Source organism: Solea senegalensis, linkage group LG11 (genome assembly GCF_019176455.1).
Source record: "Solea senegalensis isolate Sse05_10M linkage group LG11, IFAPA_SoseM_1, whole genome shotgun sequence".
Lineage (NCBI taxonomy): Eukaryota > Metazoa > Chordata > Actinopteri > Pleuronectiformes > Soleidae > Solea > Solea senegalensis.
This window is the reverse complement of record NC_058031.1, coordinates 12,055,069-12,081,900: the sequence shown is the minus strand read 5'-3', so window position 1 is coordinate 12,081,900 and position 26,832 is coordinate 12,055,069. Positions and strand designations below refer to the sequence as shown.

General features: G+C 39.2%; 3 protein-coding genes and 1 long non-coding RNA gene across 10 annotated transcripts in view; 2 read left to right on the top strand and 2 right to left on the bottom strand.

Annotated features, from left to right (window-relative positions):
* samd11 (sterile alpha motif domain containing 11) overlaps positions 1-26,832 on the bottom strand; it is a 1,171,052-nt gene that overhangs the window by 1,125,950 nt on the left and 18,270 nt on the right. The window lies entirely within an intron of this gene.
* Positions 583-22,868, top strand: LOC122777101 (tyrosine-protein kinase SRK3-like). Its single transcript, XM_044038098.1, has 8 exons — positions 583-1,477; positions 5,542-5,663; positions 11,273-11,439; positions 16,508-16,655; positions 17,566-17,724; positions 18,910-19,091; positions 19,211-19,367; positions 19,997-22,868. Exons 1-8 carry the CDS (start codon positions 1,098-1,100, stop codon positions 20,194-20,196), a joined length of 1,515 nt encoding a protein of 504 aa, XP_043894033.1. The 5' UTR covers positions 583-1,097; the 3' UTR covers positions 20,197-22,868.
* Positions 13,242-20,918, bottom strand: LOC122777136. Of its 4 annotated transcripts, none has more exons than XR_006361285.1 (6): positions 20,856-20,918; positions 19,821-19,931; positions 16,990-17,098; positions 16,490-16,645; positions 15,411-15,518; positions 13,242-13,614 (listed from the first exon to the last, which is right to left on the bottom strand). It is a non-coding gene; the product is annotated as an uncharacterized LOC122777136 (long non-coding RNA). The 4 variants fall into 4 exon arrangements; XR_006361287.1 differs by having other exon boundaries at positions 15,411-15,502; XR_006361286.1 differs by having other exon boundaries at positions 15,411-15,485.
* On the top strand, positions 24,564-26,457 carry LOC122777126 (tyrosine-protein kinase HCK-like). The gene is made up of 2 exons (XM_044038137.1): positions 24,564-25,236; positions 25,563-26,457. The coding sequence occupies exons 1-2, from the start codon at positions 24,848-24,850 to the stop codon at positions 25,684-25,686; spliced, it is 513 nt and encodes a 170-aa protein (XP_043894072.1). The 5' UTR covers positions 24,564-24,847; the 3' UTR covers positions 25,687-26,457.

Sequence of the window (26,832 nt, the reverse complement as noted above, 5' to 3'; positions counted from 1 at the left end):
GCTTCATCAGCCTTCAGTTTTCTGCAGTGATGATGCAAAACTAATGTAGGATAGCAGATATTATTTTAAAAAAACCTAGGACATAACTCCATCTGCACATGTGATTGTGGAGGTTTTTTATTTAATATAATAATGACTATTGATCTATATTTGTATAGCACTCTACAAGACAAGGTTACAAAGTGCTTTATAATGTTTGAATAAGACAAGTATAAAACAATATAATACACGAAGCTGACTGGGTGGGTTAATGTTTAATGGGATTTGTATTGATTGTATGTGTACAAATGTCTTTTTGTTTGGACTCTATATTTTTACACAAAAAAAGAGAACACATTATAACGGAATAAAACATTCGCGTCTCCATTATGTGAAGAGGAAAATAAGATTACATGGTTTACTGACGAAGCACACTTAATTACTCACATTATTCATAATATTCCCTCAAACAAAATGACCTTCAGCGAGAGAAAATTGTCCAGTAGCCAAAAAAGACATACGCTCTCTCTTTCTCTCTCTCTCTCTCTCTCTCCCCCTCCCTCGCTCTCCCCTCCCTGTCTCTCTCTCATTAGTGCCCTTCAGTACGCAGGTGTGTGAATAACAGCAGGAGGTGTGGTTCTCTTAGCGCCAAACCCAAACTTTTTACGCACAGCGCCGCTTCCTCACCTTCACCTCTCCCTCTTTCTTCTCTCCTGAGTTGATTCTGCATCATTCCCACTCTTTAACTCCAGATTACGGCGGATTAACGGGGCACCTTCTCGGGGAGCCGTGCTTTAACATGTCGGGGTTTGTTGTCTCGGGTCGCACCTGCCGACTCTCTGCAGGGAACAGAAGATCCCACTTGTCTTGTCTTTAATCCTCGTTTCCGCATTCCCGCAGCCGCCGTGCGCTAAGATCCACCGTCTCAACAGAAAAAACCGGTTCCTCCGGCTAATCTACCCCAACTATTGCTGGCGGTGCATTATGTATCCGGCGAGAGGACGAGAGGGAAACCGGAGCTGTGCGCGGCTGGTGCCTGTGGGCTGTAAAAGGCCGTTTTCGGCGGACTGATAAAAGAAGCCTGGATCAAACCTGCCGCCGCTCCTTCATGTCCCGGGATGGAAGGCTGCTGCCGCTCATGTATGCCGTGTTGTAGCCGGCTATGGAACTGGATATGGCCCGACTTCCGCTACCCAACCGTCCCAAACCACGACCATGTCATCGCGAACCCCGCGGCGCAGGCGGCGGAGATCCGCACCGTGTCCGGCGACATCCGCGCTCCGTCGCCGAAGAAGCGGCCGGTGCAGTTGTACGCGGCGCTCTTCGACTTCGAGGCCCGCAGCGACGACGAGCTGACGGTGAAGGAGGGAGACAAACTGTCGGTGATCGAGAAGCGGGGGGAGTACGTGCTGGCCAAGAAGCTGACCGGCTCTCTGGAGTCTGGACTGATCCCGGCGAACTACGTGGCTCTGCTGCAGGACGAGTTCGCCAAACACAAGTGAGTTCTGCGTCCAACACCAGTGTTCAGTCCCACTGCTCATTATTATCACCCACGAGTGACCTTTGTGTCAGATCTGCGGTTTCACCTGCTGTTGGGCCAGTCTTTCTGTCTTTATGTATAGGACGCACACACTGTGACACTGTGACTGACTGTTTCCACTGTAAATGTTTGTGTTTGTTTGGATTTGGAGAAGTTTGGTTCAAAAACATCTGACTGAGCTTTGAGTAGGCTAAATCCACAGAGGTGGGCCTGCAGCAGTCCCAGAAATACAACCACTAATAAAACAAACGAACAATAAGGAAATGAAATCATTGTAATAAATCAATCGGGTCACAATGACGGCACCAACCCATGTAGTTCATGACATTCCACGACATATTAAAGAGGTTTTCTTCAGTCCTTGGATTTTTCCAACTATACTGAAGAAAATAAGACCTGGATGACGAGAACCTTCACCAACATTTAAGAGATGTTAGTCCAACTGAATCTATAATCTATTTAGTTTGTGGATATGATAGATAACCGTGTCTTCATTTTAAGGTTTGGGGAGTATAGTGATTTAATATTTTGCACCAATTTTCTGCATTTTATGGAAGGAAAAACAACTATTCAGTCAGTTGAGAAATTGATCGTCATATCAGTCACCAGTAGTAAAAATAATCTAATCCTTTCTCCCCAACCGGTCGAGGCAGATGGCCGCACATCTTTGAGTGTGGTTGCCTAGTGTTTGCTTGTTGTGTGATTGTTGGGTTTCTCTTCTCTCTATGATAATGTGAAGATTTTCACCTTACTGTGTACAGTGTCTTATTGAGATATTGTATGTTGTGATTTGGTGCTTTGCAAGTAAAATTGAATTGTTAGGTGCAGCTCTACGTAGCTACTACAGCTAAAGTGATTCTCCAAAATTTGAGTTATTTGGAGAAGCAGAAAAAACATTGTCTTTATATTATATATCACATGGACAAATGTCTGATCAGTAGAGTAAATAACAGGCCAATGAAAACACCTGAGTTTCAGGCCTATTAAGCCGAGACTGATGATGAATGATAAATCTTAAATGTCTAACAGTTAAAGGTCAATTTCCTCTGAGGAAATTAATTTATTCGTCCACTGACTGGAAAGGCAAGCGTTTCGATTATCTTTTTAAGTTTTACATCAGGATGAAATGTCACATTTACTGACCTTGTCTCTGATATGATGGATGGGTTATTTTTAAATTGGGCTGAAGTGACTGACTGATCAGACTGTTGTGATAATTAACTAAGTAATTATTTGCCAACAATGACAAACGCCTGCCTCCAGTTTCGGAGTCTTAAATCATGTTTGATATGGACTGCTGCTGCCAAACATGACATTTTCACTACCATTAAATATTCTGGGGATCAGGTCACAAACGCCTTGGGACATTTTCCCAAAGCACTTGTGACAAACACATTCAGGTACCTTGTTTTCTTCAACCAACCCTTAGATCTTTCATTCATTGTCACATTTGAGAAGCTGAAACTAGTCACACATACCATTGCGTTGGATTTGAGGGATCTGTGTGCAGAAATGGAATGTAATATTCTTAAGTACTTTGTGGGAGGGGTTTCCTCTGTGTGCCAGCTCAGAGCAGACAAACTAAACTCCTGCTCTGAAGATCCACCACAGCTTTGTCTCCATGTTTGGAAATTGCGGGATGAGATGAGTGTTATTCTTTACGTGGAATATACAACTTCACTGCTGTCGATGTCGCCGACTTCTGCACAGTAAACCTTACTATCAGTTCTAATTAGGTTCAGTGAGTAATTGCCTGAGGATCAAAGTATTGACATGTCCTCCCGCCGTTCAAAGCATTGTTGAATGCAAATCGGTGGAGGTAAAACCATCACTCTCTGCCGACGCTGCTGCTGCTGCTGCTTCTGCTGAAGAAGCAGTGTGGATCTAAAAGTAGCAGAGAGCCTTCATGTGTTCACCGCTCTGCAGCTGCAGGTCCTCCATTATTCATTCAGCCACAGGGAATCATCATGTTTCAGCAGAGCGCGCTCTCACTCACTCACTCTCGCTCACTTCACTGTCTCTTCTAACTTACCTGACGCCACACTGAGTCCTCGTGTCTCGCTGGCTGTCAAACGCGGCACTAACACTCGAGATGAGGACAACTGACTGACAACAATAGCATCACTGACTTCGTCTGAGGAATGTTGATGCATTAAGAGACACTGAGCGAACATCCCCATAACATTTAGATGAGTCTAATCTAATTCATTTATTCAAATCCAAAAATAGTCCCCAGGGGCAGTTTAAAAGCAAGCAGGTCTGCAAACAAACGACTCATCCACACACAAGTCTCAAACTGAGCAACAGAAATGCAAGAATTTGAAAACACGTGTCACATCAAAAGTCAAGTGGTGACAGAGTATTTGCTGAATTATGAAACATTACAGCTGTAATCTCTCATTTAAAGTATTTATCACCGCTTTGGTGGCCACTACAGATTTGAGTCTTCTTAGGTTAAGTCTCCAAATGAGTCTTGAGCAAATGGATATTTTGTCACCTTTCGTTGTCTACACAGATTTTTGATGGCGTTTGTGTGGAGTCTTGTGTTTGAGACAGTTGGAGACCTGCTCAGATGAGAGATGGTTGTCTATCTTGTTCTTCTATCTCTAAAGAGGATTGTAGAACCTGATAATGTAATAAATCCCTGATAATGTAATAACCTCGATAATGTAATAAAAATTTGCACTTGAGTCCATTGAAAATGTAATAAAACCTGACAATGTAATAATTCCCCAATATTGTAATAATTTAACAGCAGACCACCCGTTACTTGGGTTCAAGTGGTGATACTGTGTAAGCAACGCAAGCTCGAGAGCTCTAGCGCCATCAACAGGACAAAGTTGGACATGCATTTATGTACATTAACTTTTGACTTCACTGGAACCCTTGGGCCAAGCTGAGTTCAACGTATATTTAACATATTTTAACCAAACTTGGTACATAGATTTGCCAAGCATTGTCATTGGATGAGAGCCAGATCAGAACAGAAATCTGTCCAGTCATCCTCTAGTGTGGGGCAGGTTTTACTCAGTTGGGACTGAGGACTGACTTTAGAAAGTGGAGCTTGGAAAAAAAAACAAATACTTTTTTGATGAGTTTGATCTGATCAGTGCTTCACAATTATTCCATGACATTTATAAAGAGTTTCCTGGACCTCATGGTTTGGTGTTTGTCTCCCGTCTGCACTGCAGAGTGACTTTTTGGACCTTAGATAAACTTTATGATCTGTGTGTAATCACTGACAGATGTGTATGTCAGTGAACAGTATGAATTAAATGATTTGGTCAGAATTGTGACAGTGTTGAGAGAGCTACTCGTCTATAACAATGAAATACACAGTTAGTTGGAAACTGTATCTGTATTCTTACACCTATCAGGTAACTTTGAAATGCTAACTATTCCTGCTTTGACCTACAGGAAGGAGCCACATGGTCTGCCATTTAAAAAACAGTTTTACCCCCACCTTATTTATTGATATATAAGCTATATTTCCAACGTCTGGTTTTCTGAAGTGTTGCATCCTGGATCTTGTGCTGCTGCTTGTTAGTTTCAGTGAAACCTGAGTGTCATGGAGCGCAGACCCGCCCTGCCTGATAATTCAAAGTAAATACAGGTCAGTTTCTGATATCTGAGCAAACCAGGCAGGAACAATCGCACAAACACTGTCCCTGTGACGGTCGTTATTACCGTCTTATCTTGGATTCCACCACATATATTCTCTTGACCTGAACAACCCCAGGTTTGACTGTAGTTTATGTCGCTACAGAAGTGTTTACTGAATTCTGCTGCTGCTGTAACTCACTGGACCAGTTTGTTACTGTATATTATGTAACAATAATTAGTTTGGTCATGTTTATCTTGTGTGTGTTCTTTCACATACAACTCTTTCTTGTGTGTGTCTGCACAGCCTCCTTATGTTATTTTGTGATCAACTCTATTCAATGACGGTTCATGAGCACCCAGTCACTCTGCTCTTCTTCTCTTTGTCTCCCACCTGTCCGTGTTTCCCTCTCTCTGCTCAGGTGGTACTACGGCAACATCAACAGAGTGAAAGCTGAGAAGCTGCTCCTGGCTTCCCAAAATAAAGATGGCTCGTTCCTGGTTCGCATCAGTGAGAGCCACAGTAATGAGTACACAATCTCTGGTAAGCAATACCAACAAAACTCAACTGTAGCTGTAACGTGGCCCGCTCTCTTAATCCCTTAATTCTCTTCTTCTTTTCCTCTCCTCCTATCTTCTTTATTGTACCTTCCCTTTATAAACTTGTTTAATATTTTTCTTTTATTTGTGTTTCTTGAAGCTTGTTATGGTTCTAATACAGTGACTTCAACAAGGACCTCATTCTCTCAAGGTTGATAGGTGTTGAAAGGTGTCTGACTTCTAGTAGTAAAGCATCAAAAAACCTGCTTCCAGTTCCTTAATCTGCTTCATCAGGACTATGTGGAACATAGTTTCAAATATTCATAAATTCTTCATCTTATATCTATGATTTCTTTACTTCATTTGCATCTTTACTTTCCCAAACCATGTGAGGTGTGGGAAAGTGGTGGTGGAGGAGAAGGGAGTTCAATTTCAGCTATGAAGCAGCAGAGTAGCAGTGAGGATGCAGAGCTCAGCTTGTTGTGTGAAGGCAAAAAAATAAAAACAACAGTGTGTGAAACACGTGACTGTAAAGTGACTCCTGTGGCTGAACTGCTGCAGGTTGAATTGTCTTGCAGTTTCTTTGTTTGCTCAAATTTCTGAGTCGCAGTGCATTGAGCTCTCAACCTTCATAACATGTGACCTCACTTTTCCCATCGTCTACCCATCTCACACACACACACACACACACACACACACACACACACACACACACACACACATACACATCCAGCAAATCCCCAGCCACCACAGCCCTTGTCCTTCAGGGTCTCCAGCCACCGTCGACCTTACTCTCCCTGCCTTCGATTTCTGCTTCTGCAGCAGAGAGCAGGAGGTGACACGACATGCCCTCGAGCAGCCATGTTAGAGGTCGACCTCTGTGATCGAGGTTTAAAATGAAATAGCAGTTCAATAGCTATTGTCTGGAAATCCCTGAATGTAAAGTTGCAGCAAATTAAGTATGAAAATTATATTATATACCTCAGGTCTGGATCACCCTGAATATGTGGTGCATCTGCTGCCTCTCGCATACCTCCCCACTAGGGGTGGGAATCACAGGGTTCCTCACGATATGATGATAATAATAATAATATCACAATATAGTAATTTGGTGATAATCAATACATTGCAAGACTAAACAACATATCTATATGGGGAAGGATGACGATATATCATCAAATCTAAATTTTGACCTACCCGTACTGCCCTCAACACTCACACATTTATAACTATATATTAATATTTTTGTTACTGATTTACCTCTGACGGAAAACTATTTTTGTTTATTCAGATAAACCGAGATACAATTGTTACAGCTGCTAAGATGGTTTTAAATGTATAATATTTATGTTTTTCATGTATTGAATCTTTTTTGTGGAGACTTAAATATCTTTAATGGGTTTTTCTATGTATACAATATATAACATGATCTATGGCAGTATAATCCAATTTTTAATGGAAAATCAAGTAATGTTTTTATCTTAAAGACCAGTACTCCTGACCCAGAATCAAAATGCAAAGAATAAAATACATTTTTAAATTTAAAACATTTTTTTGAATGGAGAAGAAAACTATTTAAAAAAACAAAGTGACGTTTGGTTAATTGGAATATTGATTATTTTGAGAAATGTGTCACAAACCACTGGAATCAAATTTAAATAACGAGCATATCATTTAAGCTGAAACATATTCAATGTTATACTTTCAAATGAATACATGCCATGAAACATTTTGTTGTTCAGGCTTGTATTGTTGACATAACGGATATAGGTTATTTTTCACATTTCTTTTTATTCCATTGTTTTTAAAACTCAATTCTAAAATCCTCTTTGGCATGTTAATGTAGAGCTAACTGAAAACTAGGGCAAATGTCCCTGGCTGTACACGGATGAGGACGATGGTGATGATGTAGGTATTTGTGTCTCGAGCAGCGAGTTAATTGAGAAATGACTCACATCCACGTTCTCCTCTGGAATTAGATGAGACGACTGATACGGTCTCATTTGGTCGATTTTGTTCAGTGTTGAGCTGAAGCCAGGAGATAATTAGAAGAGCTTACAGCACCTCCAGAGCTTATTAATGAACGTGTCATATTGTGTTTGTTTTAATACACACGCAAAGTATAATGTAGAGACAACAGTTAGTGGTTTTGGGGCGAGTCATAATTATGTCACGGAGAACAACACCCTGGAGCCGTTTCACCCTTGGAACGTGTGAAGTTGGTGGGAAAGTTGTGGCACTAAATAGATAAATGAACGCTTGGTCATTGAGAAATGTTTACAGTGACTAATTCAGGAAATTTACCAGCTGAAGAGATGTTGATGGGTCTTTTTTTCGCTTTGAACAGAGTAGGATAAGCATTTCATTCTGGGTTGAATGGCATCATTTATTAAGGATAGTTCAGGGTTTTTAGCGTGAGGTACTGTCTCATGGTCAGTGACGGGCATGCTTGTTATCAGTCAACACATTATCTACTTTACCTCACTGTTGGATACTGTTTTCTGCTTAAACAGTGAAGTTTGGTCTGCTTTGTAAACCACTCGCTCTCCCACACCAAAGCCCATAGAGAATACTGTCAATTTAACATCACAGCATGCAGGAGTTGTTGATCTACTGCTACCTCCATCATTAAGTTTAACTGTCTTATTTTATCAATTTGGGCTTTAAAAAAACCCAAAAAACCTTTGTTTTGATTTGCTGAAGTGACCCAAACTGAGCACACGGGGCAGCAGTAGAATAGCAGCTCCTGTGTCCCCGTGAGCTACAATCACAGATTTTCTCGATGGACTTTGGTGTGGGAGAGTGAGTGCTTTATAAATTCAGTTTACCGGCAGAAAAGACAGTCTTACAGCGCTTTAAATCTATTCTTGAGATATTGTGGGATTAAGAAGATTTTAGTGTATTAGTAGATTTCGTAAGATGTGTTTTGTTAAGCTGCTAAAATCTATTGGTAGCCATGTTTTCACTGAGATCAAGCCTGCCTTTAGTCTCTCTAATCTGATTGCCCTCCTGAGGGATGAAAGCTGTGGTTTCAAGCATGTTTGATTCTCTGAAGATGTTGGTGGAGTTTTCCTTTAACAACTGCAGATAGTGAGCTTTGAGTTATGACCTCCCTGGTTTGTTGAGGGTGTTTATCCTAAAGGCAGTGCCCATGTGTGCTGGACTCACCTCTATTTCCTTTTTAAATATTTGACTTGATGTGTTGCCATATAATTTTTTTCCCGGTGTGAGACAATATCACTCCGTACAAGTTACACTTGGTTGTTTTATTTGTTTTTTTCATCTCTCAGCTTAAAATAAGTCCTCATAACTGACGTTAGCGCTGCATCGTGGTAGACCTGTGCAGCTCTACCCCATATTGTTGGCACACGTCTCTCTTTACAGCCTGTGCTTAGAGAAGCACATTTTATGATATTTAGGGTTTTTGTTCTTCACAGCAGATTTCATGGTTTCCTTTTTCCGATACCTGATCCAGTAATGTTGTATCAGGCTGATGCTGAATATCTTGCCCTCCAAAGGAAAGCAGATATGCATATAAACTGAAATGATGAACCACAGAGCTCTGGGCGTCATTTGACTCGGGCTGTTTCCATACAAGCAAACAAACCGGACAGTTTTCCAACATTGTGACTAATCATCATCCTACTCCAGAGAGCACTTGGAACACTTGGATATCACTAAAGCAGCATGTAAAATAAACAAGATATTAAAGTTAGTTTGGTTGGATTCTGTAAAATTCTCCTCCCATTTGCTTGTCCCCACTGTTTTGGTGTCCTGGGGCACAACAGCTATCCACCATCTTCACTCTGTGAGAATACAATGTTGCCTTGTGTATACTTGTACAGTGTGGCATCGTTCTGATTGCGTGTTTATTTTTTACATAATAATTGTGTGAGCTTATTAGATAAGTGTGTGTTTCGTAGATGCTATGAAGAACTTCATTGGCTCGTCTTCTCACGCATTAGTTTTGAAGCCAGTTGTCGTCCTCAGACAACGCTGCCACGCTGAATGGGCCTACAGCCAATTCTCTAATGGACGTCCACCGTATCAGGAAATTTGTGTGATTTGTGACTTTAAATCCTCTCTTACTGCTTCCCCCCTCACACCCTTCCATCACCTCCAGCCTGTTCTCCCCCTTAGTCCTCATTTACTTTGTCCTTTCTTGTCTTTCACCCTCTGGCTTTACCATCTTTTTTTTTTTTTTTTCTCTCAACATCCTTGCATCGACTTCCTTCTCCCACCTATCTGCCCTCCCTGTCTCTCACCCCTCCCCCTCTTCATCAAGGCAAGGTCCTTTAGGTCCCAGAGGGAAAATCCTCCAATTGAATGTTTAATTTTCATTGTGCTTATCCTCCTGAAATATGCAGCACCAGTGCTCCGTGCGTCTACATGCATGTGTGTGAAGGCAGAACAGACAGCACTATCACTTACTGTTTTGTCACACAACTAAACACATTTCTGTCTGATTTACTGTCATTCCCTCTCTCATAACTATTAAAACATGCAGATGATCACGTCCAAGTCTGTATCAGCTGTTGTGACGGTGCCATGATTAAGTGACGCCACATAATGACATGTGTTTGGATCACTGATTCTGTCTCATTAATTTAGATATTTATCAATATGGATTATGATTAATAACTAACTTTATTGTCCATCCACTTAAATCGTTGGCTTACATTGGGTATGGATTTTTGCTAGGAAGAGATGAGTAATATTCATGTACACATTAATCAAACGGCGTGTATTTTAAAGAAACTTTTATCAAAATATATTAAGTTTTCAAACAATATCTGCAAATGTTACTATATACAGTTCCAATGATGATGGACTACAAACAAATGGCTCAGGTCACTTTATGTAGAATAAAGGCACCCGGTTAGCAGAGAGGTTGGTAACATGCAAATCTCGAAGGGAATGTGTTACATGGAGTATGGACATCAGAATAACCTCAAACTAGTCCTGACCACAACATTTGTTTATATATTGAGTAACACTAGCAGGTTAAAATTCAATGCTTAGCCAAGTTATATAAAAGAATCTGTATAGGGCTGTCACTTTTTGTCACTTAGTAAGATAAGATGGGATAAGAATTTTACTGACAACAGGAGAAGCTCCGACAGCTAAAATGTAAATAAATGTCAGTTCTACGTTAAAACATGGAACTGATTCAATGCAAATGGCCCAATGTCATTTCTGATGTAATTTGAAAAGCCCTCTGCCTTCAATTAATACAATTACCTCGTGTTACTACTTGATATCCCGTGCCTTTAAAGTACTTATGTTTCTATGTATGTGTGAATGTAAATAGACTTAATATATACAGAGTATATAAGAGTTTTTGACTGTATACAAAGGTGTTCTTTTCATTATGGGATTCAGTTCCAGGTTGCGTCAGTTACTCATTTCACGTCTCATCAGTTTACTCCACATTTTATTTTTTGCTCGTCATGTTACGCTCCATGAATTTACCTCTTACCAAAATGGTGAGAGACTTATTTTAATGTATGTAAATTGCATGTTTGCTTGATTTCTGGAGTGTTGGGTTGGGCTGTGGGTGTGACTGTACAATTTGCATATCTGATCACGCCAACTCCTCCTTTCCTCCCGCAGCCCGGAGTGAGGGGAAGGTGTTTCACTTCAGGATTCAGCGCTCCATCATCGGTGCATACTTTGTCTCGGACAAAATCTCTTTCGCCACCTTGGGAGAACTCATCTCCTACTATCAGAAAAACACTCGCAGCCTGGGAGTGCTGCTGGTGGAGCCCTGCGCCCAGCAGGTAAGACACATCTTTACTCCTCATATTCTTCTGTGGACTTTACGGATATTAAAATGTTTGTATGAACCCAACATTCACCATCACTACATAGGATAAACAGAGTGGAGCAGTTGGATTAAAAAAACATATATGTTAAAACACAACAATTCATCAATTAATAATCAATTAATAAAGTAATTGCCAACTGTTTTGTTTATTTTAATAATCAAAACAAGCCCTCTTGAGTTTTAAACCATTTAATTGTGTATATTTTCTGGTTTCTTTGCTCCATAACAAGACGGATTAATTGATTATGAAAATAATATATAAAATAACTAATATTAGTTGCAGCCTTAAACATTTGTCAGGTGGCTAGAAGCACAACTGTAAATGAATGCCAATGAATGGTGTGTAAATAAATGCGGAAGTCACAGTCAAAAATCAATTAATTAAATGTATTTGGCACTGTAACACTGTTTTTGTACAGCACATTTTGACTGTAAGACATTTAAACCACTTTACATAAAATATAAAAGGCATCATGATGTATTGGAAAAGCAGGTTTCATCTATTTACATATAGATATATAGAATTGTGTTAGGGCTTCCATTATAACATATATAATGATATGATGATTTTAGCATTGCACAAACATTCTTTAACGCTTATGAACCAAAATGTGTTCATAAAAAAAATATATACATGTATGTATGTATGTATGTATGTATGTATGTATGTATATGTGTATATATGTGTATATATATATATATATAGTTAAAGAATGTTTATGAATCATATAATGAATTATATCATTATATATGTTATTATGGAAGTATTCACCAGCCTTAATACAATTCTATATATCAACTAGTTTGAAAATGTTTTGACTTTTTTTTTGTTTTAGTCATATTGCTCAGCCTTGAATTGTGTTAAAAATGTTTTATTTATAAATTAAAAATAAGTTGGGAGCCATTACTCAAAGGACATCATGATTTGAATTTTATTGCCAATATCCATCACAAACAAATTTGATGATCTATCAAAGTCTTGAATGTTTATTTGACCACATCACAAACAGGAACTTGCCGACAGCATTTTCATGCTTAAAAATGCAAGTTGACACATTGAATGAATTTGAAGCAGTTGGTCTCCTAATGTAGAACACTGCTGGGGTGTGTGTAACCTAAAATGAATTAATTAACAAATTTAGGTTTATATGGTACAATAATATGTAGTACTCCAATGTTCTGAGTTATTTTTTCAGACTCTGTAACCACGGAACAGTAACTTGACATTTTTATCAGTCCAACAACCTGTATGTGTCCTCCCCTGGTTTTCTCACCAGCTGAAAATGTTAACTAAATAATTTCATGTTAATACTAAGTGTTAAAATGATAATGATATTAATTACATGTGTAAAATATTTGCACCTTCTGATCTAATTTGTATAGTTCTCAGTGAAAACTAACACTAATATAAAGCTTTCATAGCTTCGGGTTAAAGGAATACGATTTGCATTTAGCTTTGTATTATTAGAATAGGGCTCGTATTTTTAAAAAATGTTGCTTCTCAACCTCAGTTTCCCCCGAGTTGAGAAATATCTTCATTCTTTTCTTTGTTACGTGTCTACCAGTGACACTTCTGTCCTGTTAGCATAACTTAGCAAAGATGGCGGACACTGTTTACATTCTGGGAAAAGCCACTATTATACTAATATAAAAACTGATTTCTCGTACTAATAAAGTCCGTCTCTTGCTTTTTGTGCATAAATATATACAGAGCAGCAAATCCAGTATTTGCAGTGTAATCAACCACAGAATAAAAATATTTCAGAAAGTTTAATTACATGCAGTGTATCAGCAACACAGCTTAAAATTAAACCACCAACAAACTTTATTCATGATTCATCAACTCGGCAAATAAGCTCCATGAGGATTGTTAGTGTCTTTTTTTGCTGAAAAATAAGAAAAGCGGCAACGACACACCACACGTCTCTGACACTAGCATCAAAAATATCAAGTGATGTTTAGGGATTAAATGTTATTTGACATTTTTGAAATGGATCAAAGATGAGCATCAAGTTGCAGTGTTTGCCTCATGGATAAAAAAAAAAAGTGTTTGAGTCATCTTTCTATCAGAGGCCACTCAGTGATTCCTCCCTCTTCTTCTCTTCCAGCAGAGGCTTTGAATCTGAGGCTGTGGACACACCGACACACAAATACATACACATACACATAGTCCTCACACCAGCACGTAGAAAAAAAACGATTCATCACATGTGCAGAGCAATTTTACAGAAAAAAACAGTGGTGTCCTTCATTACGACTCATAGTGATATTAAACTTTGATCTACGGCTTTTTCTTCAAAATGTTCCGCTAAATTAATATAGAGTCAGATTTATTTGGTCCATGAAATTTCTGTGCAGGACAAAGTTCAACTGGTTTCCAAGAAAATAAGTAAAAGATGTCACTCAATGTGTTTCCAACGGAGACCATTATACAACAAAGGAAATTTCCATAAAGTAAAGGCCAACAGTAAAATACATGCAGGCTGTGATCGTACGAGCCGCGCGGCCTATGGCAGATTTACACCCACAGTCGACGTCCTGAGTCATAATCCACCGCAGAGAAAAGAGATTAGCAGCAAGATGACATAAACTATCTCCAGTGAAAGTGGAAAAACATGAAAATGATGTTTGCCTTGTGGATATTAGTGTGAGGAAGGACCCATCTAAATAGGACGTCATTCCTTCTTCACTGAACACCACGGGCCTCTGTATGAAGCTGTTACATGTTCAACATGTAAACTGCATCCTTTTATTATATTTTATTTATTTATTTCATATATTTTTCATAACTAAGATCTATTCTCAAGCTTTTTAACATAGAAACGGCAGACGTCAGATTAAATTAATAAAAGTATATTGAGTATAATAATTATAAAACAAATTTAAGTGTACAATTACATTTCATATCAGTGTGACTTTGAGGATCTAAGGATGAGGAACTTCATGTGTGGTAGATACAACGGTGGCACATCTCAAGGTAACAACAGTGATCACTGCAAGCGGCAGCCGCGAGAATAAATCTGCTTTTAGAAAAATTAGACATTTGCAGGCATTTAGTCGTTGTAAAATGTTCCAGTGGTTAAATGTTCTGCCATTAAAAAGGACCACAAACTGTACTTTTAATCACTTTAACGACTTGGCAAAAGGTCTTCTCTCTCTCGCTCTCTGGCATTAGGGAGACATGGTCAATAAAAACTGATAAGGTGCGGTTTGTGGTCTGATGTGTGACTCATTCATTAGCTTTGGGTTTCTAAAAGTGGATTTATTCTGTGTTTTAAATGCCCAGTAAACTGCTCAGTGGACTGTGTTATTAACGCGCTTGTGGCAGTTCTTTAGTCCAAACTAAAAATAAAATAAGGAAAATCATTTTTTTAGTTGGATAAAAATAAATAACTCCATAATGCCATAATTTTGCTTTGAAAAAAAGAAGCTGGGAGATAATGTTTTTCTTTTGTTATTTTTTAAATCCAAAACATCATCTTTCTTTCTTTTTATGTAGAGCAACAGCCTGTAACCAAGTGCCTTTTTACACATTTTTTTTGTCTGTTTTTTAGAACATATTGTGCTTTTTTATATACAAAGAGATCATTGTGTTAAAAACTAATCTTAAATGTGTTTAATCAAATGAACCTTGTTTTGATAAACACCATATACACCACTTGATTTTGTTCTTTTTTTTAAATCTGTATTCAAACTTAACTTGATCTGTAGCGTTTTAGTCTCCAATTGTTCTGATTTAATTTATTTTAACTTACTCATTTCATTGGTCTGTTCATTTCATGTCCATCAAAGCACTTGAAGTTTTTTTTGTAGCATCTGATTTGTTTGTGACAATAAATGTCTCATAAAATCTAAGTAAACGTGCCATGCATTCTTTCGTCTAATTCTTCTTTTCAGTCACTCATTCGCTCATCTTTCACTAACCTTACACACAATGGTGGTAATATGCTCATCCATCATCTGAGGGAAAAGCTGTCATCTTGCAACAATCCTGAAAAACTAGAAAAACGTACAAACTACACACAGACAGTACTGTGCAAAAGTCTTGGGTATAATTATTTCTCTATCACATTATTGGAACACATACAGAAAATGTGTGCAATTTCAAAATAACACATTTTCAGCTTTTACTTTTTAGTGTGATGGTTGCTAAAAACCTGCGTAAACACAATATTTTATATTACTTAACTTACACGTGGTGCTGTTTCTTGCTGCTTTCTGCTATTTTAAGGTAACCTGAACTACACAATCAAAACTAAAGAGATGAATAATAAAAGGCTTTTTTTTTACTGAAACACTTCCCTTAGTCTTGCTTTCAGTCGGCATCAGCGTTGCTCACTGCTCCGTCTGATCTCACACATCAAACAACTGTACTTTCCCACTGACTTGTTTCTGTGTCTCAACACCATGACTTGTTCAGTGTCGGTGTAAAACTCATGATTCAAACAATATTTTGGATGCACAATCCTTCAGTGTTAGAAAAATGTGCCAACTCAAGTTTTTTTTCTCCCCACCATCTCTATTCTTCCATGCTACAAATATTCTGGCTTGTACTCCTCTTCTTAAAAAGACAATATTCATACTAATCCTTACATGGCTGCTTAAAATGAATAGTCCACTAATATCCCAGTTTACACACAGCCTGGAAAACTATCGCAAAGCATCCCCCTGATGAACGTCCTGCTGCAACTTTGTATATGAACAGATAAACAAACTCATAAATCTGTTAAAACCCAACTTTTTTTCTTAATGTGACCTCTTTTTTTTGGGAATGGATTTCCATCACCAGTCATGCCAAATCGACCCGTTGTTGTTGTTGACCATTAACAATCAAGAGGATCTAAATGATTATATACATAAAATGCCCAAATATGATCTGTGTGTCCATGTCTTAATCAGAAAGTGTTAACTTTGCAATTGGGTATTGAGTATTACACTCTAAATATTGTCGCTACAGAATGAGTGTGTTAAACTCTGCAGCAGTGTCTGTTTTGTGGACTCACCCTCTCATCTCTGTGCAGCGGGAGCTGTTCGACATGGAGCCGTGGGAGAGACCTCGAGAGGAGTTCAAGCTCCACAAGAAGCTGGGAGAGGGGCACTTTGGAGAGGTGTGGGAAGCTGTGTGGACCACGGAGAACAAGAAGGTTGCCATAAAGATGCTGAAACAAGGTACGAAAGCAGGGAGAAAAGAATTTAATGACACCCTGTGGATTTTACGGACAAAAAAACACAGCAGTTACCTTTAGTGTTTCTTACTAGAATGAGTTGTGTTGTGTTCGCGACACCTAACACAAGATCTCAACAGGCTGCGTTGATATGGGTGTGATGTTACAGCTGTGACTGAGGAGATCAGTGTATGAAAGGAAGGTCTGTTTCTGACACACTTAGCTGCAGGTCAAATCTGAGTCAGGATTTTATGACTCCATAAAGTAATCGTGTGGTTTTTTTCTTCCCTGTCCTGACAACTGCACAACAATCCATCATATACTGTAAGGAATCCTACCTGGAATGTGGACTTGCAGGTGTTTGATTATTCAGGGCATCGTGACGGAGACAGTGCTGCTGGAGTACAGCAAAAACACAAGTGTTCATTCAGGATCAAGAGGCCAAAGCTAAAAAAAAACGCACATGGAATGAAGCACGGGGAAGAATGAGTTATTGTTAAGCCTGTGTGTGTATATTTGTTTTAAATTGTGCACGCAACACTGATGCTGATGAGGCTGATCATTCTGATGCTGCTGATCGACAACCATAAAAATAAATGCAGCAATGAAGAAGTTATGGTGTATATGGATGCATAGATCCATGTAAACACAACTGTTGAGGTCTTATCAGTGCTTTCAGGGTGTAGTTTTAATACAACTAATGATGTTACAACACCAACACAAAGTAAATGACATAAAATAAATCAAACTTAACTGAGTTGTTTCTAAGAACTCTCCACTATAATTTACAGTGAGGAGACTTTGAGTGCCAAACAGATATGCTAATTATGAACATGTTCTCTATGCAGTTATTGGTCATGAAATGAAGGACAAACTCATCAAGGGTTCTTTCTTTCTCCTCTCTCCTCCTGCAGAGGACACAAAGCAGGATGAGTTTGTGAAGGAGGTTCATGCACTGAAGAGCCTCCACCACCCGAAGCTCATCCAGCTGCTGGCCATGTGTTCCAGAGGAGAACCGGTCTATATCGTGACTGAACTCATGACCAAAGGAAGCCTCAAGTCCTACCTCGCCTGTGAGTCCTCAGTCACACACACACACACACACACACACACACACACACACACACACACACACACACACACACACACACACACACACACACAGCACACACACTAGAGCTGGGGTTAATTCAAGTTAAAGAAAGGAAAGTACGTCATCCTTTTTGAATTGTGACAGTAAATCTCTCTCCCAAGTGACGTTAAATCTCCTCCAACTTCAATCCTCAGCAAGTGGAATTATAATCTGCATTCTGGAAGAGAAATGTTGCAACGTTTTACAAAATGCTTTAATCACGAGGAGTCCTTAGTCAGCAAGTGTGAGTGGTTGGACTCATATTTTCTCACACCAGTGGATGGTAGTCACTATGCGTGTGTATGTGGTCAGTGTGGTTGTCTGTCTTTTGCATATATACAGTTAACTTCAGCCACCACAAATACGAGGAAATTAAAATGATTATGTTTGCCAGTCGTCGTATTTCCTCCTCACACAAACAGGATCTAATATCAGTAACAGCCTCCTATTGTCATTAAAATGCTTCCACCTGCAAATCTCATCCTTACCAGCCAGTGAAATGCTGCAGCTGATTATTGGAACTGGAAGACAATTTATAATGTGTTGTGCAAATAACACCGACTTTACTGCACAGCATGAAATAGTCGCTCATTCTGCAGTTTCTGGGAATGAAGGGGTTCTGAAAGAGAACCAAGCATTAGTTTTGCTTGGTGTTGCAGAGAGAAGCACTTCCAGTGTTTTAATGCATTTAGTTTTGAATCGTTTTCCGATTTGAATTAATTTAAGAACGTTTAAATATTGGAGAATTGTTAAGAAAGTGCTTTTCTGCTCTTGGCATAAGTCTCTCAGTTCTGACCACAGTGACCGAGTATAAACAGTTGCACATATATGGATTGCTGTTGTTCAAGTGCTTTGTTTTATCATATAACAGGAAGCAGAAACAGAAACACATTCAAACCCAGACTCAAAACTCAAAACTCAAATTTGATTTCTTCCTGAAAAACAGATTCACTGTTCATCGCAATCGACTGTGATACAATTTACAAACTGGAAAAAAGTGGATCCATTGTCTTGTTTGACTCAGTCTTGAATACAAATGTGTTTTTTTGAGTTTTTATTTTTCTTATATCTATCAAACACGCGCCTGCTCACTTATAAAACACCACCTGCTCGTCTTTGTTCTCAGCTGCTGAAGGTCAGGTGTTGACATCGGCTCATCTGATCTATATGGGCAGTCAGATTGCAGAAGGCATGGCCTACCTGGAGGACAGGAACATTGTCCACAGAGACCTGGCAGCCAGGAACATCCTAGTGGGAGACGACCTGGTCTGCAAGGTGGCCGACTTTGGACTGGCCCGGATAATTAAGGTAAGGAGGGCAAGACCGTTGCTTCATTTGTAAAATTTGTAAAATTGGTCCTGGTGTCTCTGTGTGTGTCTGACATAATGGAGAGACGTCTTTTTTGCACTGCCGATTGTCCCCCCCAGGACAGTGTGTATACAGCGAGTCGAAACACAAAGATCCCAGTGCGGTGGACGGCTCCTGAGGCGGCGATTTACCAGCGCTTCTCTGTAAAATCGGATGTTTGGTCTTTTGCTGTGCTGCTGTACGAGATGATGTCACGTGGCAAAATGCCTTATGAAGGTACACTACTCATTGCTTTGTACTTATGTTTATTTAGTTTAGAAATTAAAGACGTATACATTATATGGAACTTATGTTCTATTTTTTTTTATTGTCAACAAATCCCATGAACAGATTAAATCTATCAATCAATTTAATCAATGAAGCGAGAAAAAGGTGCTTAACACCATTTCCGCTGCCAGTTGTGGTGCATTTGCATCATCTCAAACTGGTCAAAAACCCATTAAAGCAGGTGTTTTAGCAGTGGTCATGGAGTCCAACAAATGCTGAATTTCATCCAGTTTGAAAAATAATTGATCTTTTTTTCATTACATTGTTCACATTTTTTATTCCCGGCTCAGATGAAGTAGAGAGAAACCCACCATCGTATATGTTTGCATGGGATTTGTTGACAGTAGGAAAACGCTGAGTCACACCATCCTTATCATTTAAGCACTTTTTAAAGCCACTCACCTTGTCAGAGTTGTGTTGACTTTATCCATGCACGTTAACCTCGTGCAGCGACTCTTGACAAAATCACACTTGTGCTTGCCGACTGAACTGTGGAATTTTCTGTCTATTTGCCTGTAAAAGAAAAAACAGTTTTAACAAATGCTCGTGCTTCTCTTTTCTTTTTTTTATCTTATTAGGAAAAAGTAATAAGGAAGTGTTGGATCTGCTGTCGTCTGGATTTCGGCTGCCCTGTCCAAACCGCTGTCCTCAGAATATTTACCGTATCATGATGGACTGCTGGGCTGCTGAGCCCTCTAAGAGACCCTCCTTCCACGCCTTGCACAGTCAACTAGACTCAATCTATGCTAGGATATATTTCAAGACTATAGAGGTGTAGAAAGAGGCCTGAGACATGGACGGAAAATATGACAGCAGTATAAATGGTGCAAGAGCAATTCCTCCACAATCGACCTCCGACAGAGGGACAGGCAACCAAAGTTCAGGAGGAATAAAAATGGAAAATGAGAAACTGCAAGGAATATTCTCATTCCCCATGCAATACACTTCTACAACAGGGTATATTTACTGTAAGACCACAACCAGAGCATCGGAAATGGACTTTCACATGTGTTGAGGAGGAGAAGACCAAGTCAAATAAGAATGGGGAAATTTAGAGCATAAAGGAGATTTTGGGTTTTTTTTAGGCTAAAAGAAAAAGACTGAAAAATACACTCCTTTCTAAAAACAACCAAAAAACTATAACCCTCAAAGTGAAACCCTCGGCACATGCACAGCACCATCTGCGTTGAATTTTATACCCGTCTGTGTTTTTATATGATATTTTACTACTTTGGTATGTGCCATGTCTGTGTGTATGCACACTTGTTGAAATGTTATGAAAATGCAGGTCATTACTTAAATTATTCACCTGTCATTTGACTGCAAAGCCAGTGCTAAAATTAAGGTTATGTGCAATAATTAAATGCTTGCTGAGTTTTAGCCATGCTTGGGGCCTGGTGATCTTGGAAGGGATTAGAGTAGTGAATTGGTACTGACCTTTGAACCTTGGCTGTTGTGATCGCATGACCTTTCACAACCAGCACCATCATCAAGTCAGTTTCCTCCAGAGGATGATCACGACAGTCAGCCTTAGCTGAACTTAGCTGAGGTTAAAGGAAATGATAAGCCAAAGATACAGTAACTGAGACTTGGACGAATGACTAATAACTCTTAATGCACACGTGGCACGCAAGTATTGTTTTAAAACAGTGTTTTTTTAAAAAAGACAAACAAAAGAATTAAAAACTGCATTGTAATGTTTCCAGATATATGCATTTCCAAGCTCTTGCTGATAGTTCATCAAGAATGTCAACACCGCATTGATACCTTTACATTAACTAGGGAGCCAGAATGAGCATTGGAATGGGAAAGCGTGAGTCTGGCTTATTGCCATATAATATTATATAATGTATTTACTTTGCTTAAACCTGTAATCACACAAATAAAAACATCTACAGATGATTCACTTCTAGAATTTTACCAGAGTCTCCTTCAACTGTTTGGAACCTCATGCCATCTACATAGACAAGAGTGGCAACAGTTTTACATGACTCAAAAATCGTGTTTTGTAAGTCTTTTGAGAAATAAACCTACTTCTCACTTGATTTATCATGCAAGTAAACAATTACTCACAGTTCTTCAAAAGAATATGATGTCAATTTTGTAAATAATATTCCTACAAATTTCAGGCTCTCACAGCCGCCGCCCTGCCAGCAGGTGGTGCTATGCTCTTGACTCAGTTTTTATGTGCTGATGTCTGAACGGGTCTGTTGTCTCACTCACGAATGAAGTTTCGAGCAGATCGGTCAATGTACGGCAAAGTTGCAGGGTGAATGGTCAAAATCCGCCCAAATTCCGATGGTTGACATGGCCACGCCCTTTTTAATCTGCAAGATCTTTTGATAACTTTTCATCTCTGATGTGTGTAGTACAAATTGACACATTTTTCATGTTGGTACAGACAAGTTTGTTCATTTATGAAACGTGCACATCGCCAAGATGGACACCGACACAAAATGTTAAATGTGATCCTTTTGGGGAGAAAATAAAAAACATTCCAGGAATTCCAACAGGTCCTCGCACCACTGTGTTAGTGCTCGGGCCCTTAAAACATGGCACATACGAGGGGACACCAGTGTGATTGACGGCTGGTATTGCCCAATAGGCGCATTTGTGAACTTCCATTTACAAAATGTAAACATGACGTTGGCCATATTGTGAAACCTCACAACCAGAATGTGTTTTGAAACTGGAAGACTACGTGCATTTTCATACGCAGGTTCAGTGCATAATCTGTGGTCTATGAGACTAGTTAGTTTAGCAACAACTGCATTTTCTGTTTCAATAGGAAAATGAGTCTGTGTCACTCAAGGACCCTCACTGTACATTGCACTTCTGGGGCCCCTGGCATGGCTGTACACGACTGGTCTTGTCATTAAGGACTAGTATTAAGTGTTTTTGTCCTGCTGCCTTCTGTAACAGGGAATTTAAGAAGGTTTTTGGGACTATGTTGCATAATATGAAGAGCAGTTGTCCACCATATATTATTTTATTTTTTTTTGTTTCTTTTTGTGATGCATTAAATAGTGTCTGACCCAGTGTTTGAGAAGCCTGTGAGCCAAAATGCCATATGTGTACAGGCCTTAAGTTATTAATGCTCCTTTACAGGCCCACACTACTGACCAGTTACAATTGTAGTGTTTGTGTTTACATTGAAGAGACTGTACAAAATATTGACAGGACAAACCTGGTATGTAGGCAAAAGAGACAACCAGTCAAATCCAGAACTATGTTTGAGGGTGTGGCTCGTGTGATTTCTGCACCACAAAATTGTACAACAATCCAGCTTGGCTCTTTTTATGCATGGCATTAACAAAAGACGGTGCCAAGTTCAGGAAACTTGAGCCATAATCACCAAATCACAAGACTGAGACTTTGTGTTTTAGCCTGTGTGCCATCAGGTACCAAACACCAGTTGTGCAAAGAATAAAGTATTTTAAGTATTGTTTAGCAATGTGTGGGTGTTTTTTTTTTGTTACAGCGTCTTCCGTCTTTGACATTCACTACTTTTTTTTCCTGCAAGGTTTTAACACCAGTTCCTCACACTGCCATTAAAATGAGAGGGTGGGAAACTCCTTAAACCTAGTAGCCAATTACGATGAAAATAATTCAATAATAATCGAATTAACTCCAATAAATCAACTCAAATGTTATTTATAGATCACACTTAAAAACAACCGAGGATGACCAAAGTGCTGTACAGGATGACACCAATAAAAATAAATGAAATAGAACATAAAAACTAAAACGATACAGTGCATAATAAAAGCACATAAAAACAACCCGAATAATCCATTTTTAAAATGAGTAGTAGTTTTTTGTATGTGGCATTATCATGATACGTATTCATCTTAATCAGGGTAATAATCCGACTAAAGGTATACAGGGACATCTTATAAACGGAATATTCTATAGAAACTCGTATAAACACTGTGATTGAAATAATGTCTTATGCAGAATAAGGGGATCTAGAGTTAGAAGTTGTCACAGTCTAATGCCTAATTGTGTTTTTACATTGATTTGTTTTCACCACAGAAGCCACAGGTTCTGATTTTTTGTGTGTCGTCATCTTTGAAAAGATAGACCTTCATGTTCAGGCTTTGTGATTAGTCTTCATGCTTCCTTTACTTGAAATGTTCTCATGCCACGAGAACAATTATAACCCACAGAGGAAGAGGAAGTGTCAGTGGCCAGCCCTGCTCTGTCACTTTCACAATCATATGTCATAAACTATCCTCTAAGAGTAGTAAAACTGCAGCAGTGACCACAGACTCTCTGATGATGGACAGAACTTCATATTTTCCCGCTCTATTGTCTCTAGCATTTCATATTTATATTTTGTTGTTTTGAAATGTGGTTACATTCGTAAAAATCATCTTTTGTTAATGTTTGTTAGCCTGATTAAGGGTTTGGAAATTTGTGCTGGTCTTACAGTATTTACAGTATGTATAATATATAATATATGTACAAACAATATACAATACTTACATTTATTAGACTACCAGCTGCCCAGCATTGTTAATTATCAAAATATTTTTTATGTTTCTGTAATGGTTAATACACCAGTATGTGGAAGCTCTTTAACCCAAATTACATGTTTCATGCTAAAATATAATTATTGTTATCCATGAATTTTCAAATGTTCAGATTTACCAAAGAAAACAAAAAAAAAAATAGTAAAACACATTTGTTTTATTTATTTGATTAAGTTGTCAAAATATAGTTATTTACATACTGTTCACTGGTTTTAGTGGTTGAATATTATGCTTGAACAATTTCTGACTTAGGCCCAGGAATATTTGGACAGTGACACAATCTTCATGATTTGGGCTCTGCATGCCACCATTGATTATATAAGTGTATCCTGAATATGTTTTCGTCAACAGATAAAATAACAAAACATGTGTCACTGTCCAAATATTTCTGGACCCAACTGTACATAGTCAGGATGTCAAGGATGCTGATGACTGTTGGTCCAACTCTTTTGGTCTAGAGATACAGCCAAAGATACAGTATCTGAGACTTGGACGAATGATTGATGAATGACTAATTACTCTTGATGCACACGTGGCATGCAGTGTTTGTCAAAAATGTTTCATAATCAGATCCACATTTTAAAAAAGGTTGAACCGAAAAAGCATCCAGAGTGCAGGTTTACGCGCAGTGGCACCGGTCAGAGACACACGTTCACCTGATTAGAGCGGTGGCGCCTTAATTAACTTGTCAGTCAGCATAGGCGGGGTTCAAACGTGCTGTTACTTTGACTGTCATCTGTTTTGTCGTGTAAGGAAGTTGCACTCGGTCCTTTGAATCTGCAGCCGCACAATTCAGCAGCAGTTTCTCTGGAGGACATTCCGAGGATTCCTACGCCCTCGAGTCTACCTGTCCGACACACAGACACTCTGTGCGGGTACCTTTCGTTGTTATCTATGGGTGAGTGTCTGCGCACGACCTGTCCGTGTCTGGAAACACTATGGCAGAGGGTTTTCAGCGACAAAACGTCTCCATCTGGACAAGGAGGAGGGGAGAAAGACAGCTCCACTGACCGCAAGGGAGTTGAGAGCGCACGGAGCCCCGGCACACCGGTGCCGCCGCAGGAGGAAGGTCCCGAGAGCGGCTCCATCTACACAGCGCTGTGGTCGTTTGAGGGTCGCCACAAGGATGAGCTGTCTTTCCAGGATGGGGATCTTTTCAATGTCATCAGCCGCAGCGGGGACTGGTGGACCGCGCGGAAGATTGACATGAACGGACGCGTCCTGGACACCGGGAAAGTGCCATACAACTACCTGTCCAGGGCCGAAACCCTGAGATCACAACCGTGAGTGTGTGGCGTTTACATACATGGTTACATACATGGTTGATAATGTACACAGTGGTGTCCAAGAAAAAAGTTCTGCCTCATTAGCACCAGGTTTTGGTCTCCATGATGATTACTATTACTGTCACAAAAAGGAATCAAATGCAAGAGTACACACATACAGAGACATAGAACACATTAAAACGGCCTATAATCAAAGCCTTCTTCATATACTCCTACACAATAAAACCAGTTAATAACCAACTCCAAAGATCACAATTCACATCACGTCTAACTTTAACCAGTATTGTACTTTTTCTTAATGTACGCTATTGTTTCCTCTTCAGGACCAAAGACCTGATGAGGAAACGAGTAGCGTGTGCACACCACACACAAACAACTACATTCAGCACTTGTACTCTGTCTGAGGAATGCTGTTTCCAAGTGCTTTGCAACAGCTTAAAGATTTGACAGACACTTTGTTCTCCTTAGGTCAAAACCTGCTTCTGTACCTGATGTAGATCCTACGTGTTCTGTGTGGTGACACAGGCATGTTGTGGGATCAGAACCCTGATAATGACTCGACAACAACAACAAATACAGAGCAATTATTACTAGAGTGGATTTTGCTTTTCAAAAATCACATCTAATGATTAAACTCAGAACAAAGCACAACCTCAGCTGAGCAAAAGCTCTCTTTGTATGTTCACGTATGTAATTACAAGCAGTCTGCTGCTTCTGCTTCCATTAATCCACTTCCCATTGTCTCTAGAGCATGTGCCATTCACAAAGCCAAATCTTCATATCAAAAGAGAGATCACAGTAGGCTATGCATCACGCAGACACTCCCCACTTGTAAATAACACGGAGTGCGAAATGTCACCGGCTCTTTTCATAATATCGCTTGTGGTGATGAAACCTGGATGTTAACACAACTGTTTTCGCCACTTCGAGTTTTGTATCTTTCTGTTTATAGCATACAAGGAAGTGTGTTCAGTCAGTGTGGTTATTTCCAAATGTTTGCAGGTGTGCCAATTATTTAAAGTTTACTTTATAATTAACCGTCACAGTTCAAAGTATACAGCCATATCTTTAAATGCTCTTTGTTTGAGCCACAGATTAAAAGTTCACTCCATCACCACCTAATAAAATCCCAAGAGCCTGGAGCTGTGGCTGTTAATTTGAGCTGAAACATTAATCAACATTTTATCATAATTGCAATATGGCCTACTGCAATTTTCAAATCACAGGAGGCGCAATATTTATTAAATCCAAAATATGTGTCAAATTACCATTTAAGAGTAAATAATGTCCTAAACTATATATATATATATATATATATATATATATATAAATATATGTGTATACTATTATATACTATTTATATGTGTATATATATATACATATATGTAGGTCTACCATTTAAAAACAACAACAAGAAGAAAAACACTTCCTTGTGTTTGTGCATGTGCCCTAGTGTATTACAGGAGGTCAAAATCTTGTCACACAATCGTTTCATTGTGATATTATTGGTATCGTGGACCGTGTATCGTATCGCGTCATAACCTAGGACTCCCACAGTCACCACAGCGGATGATCCACATATTTGATTTGGCA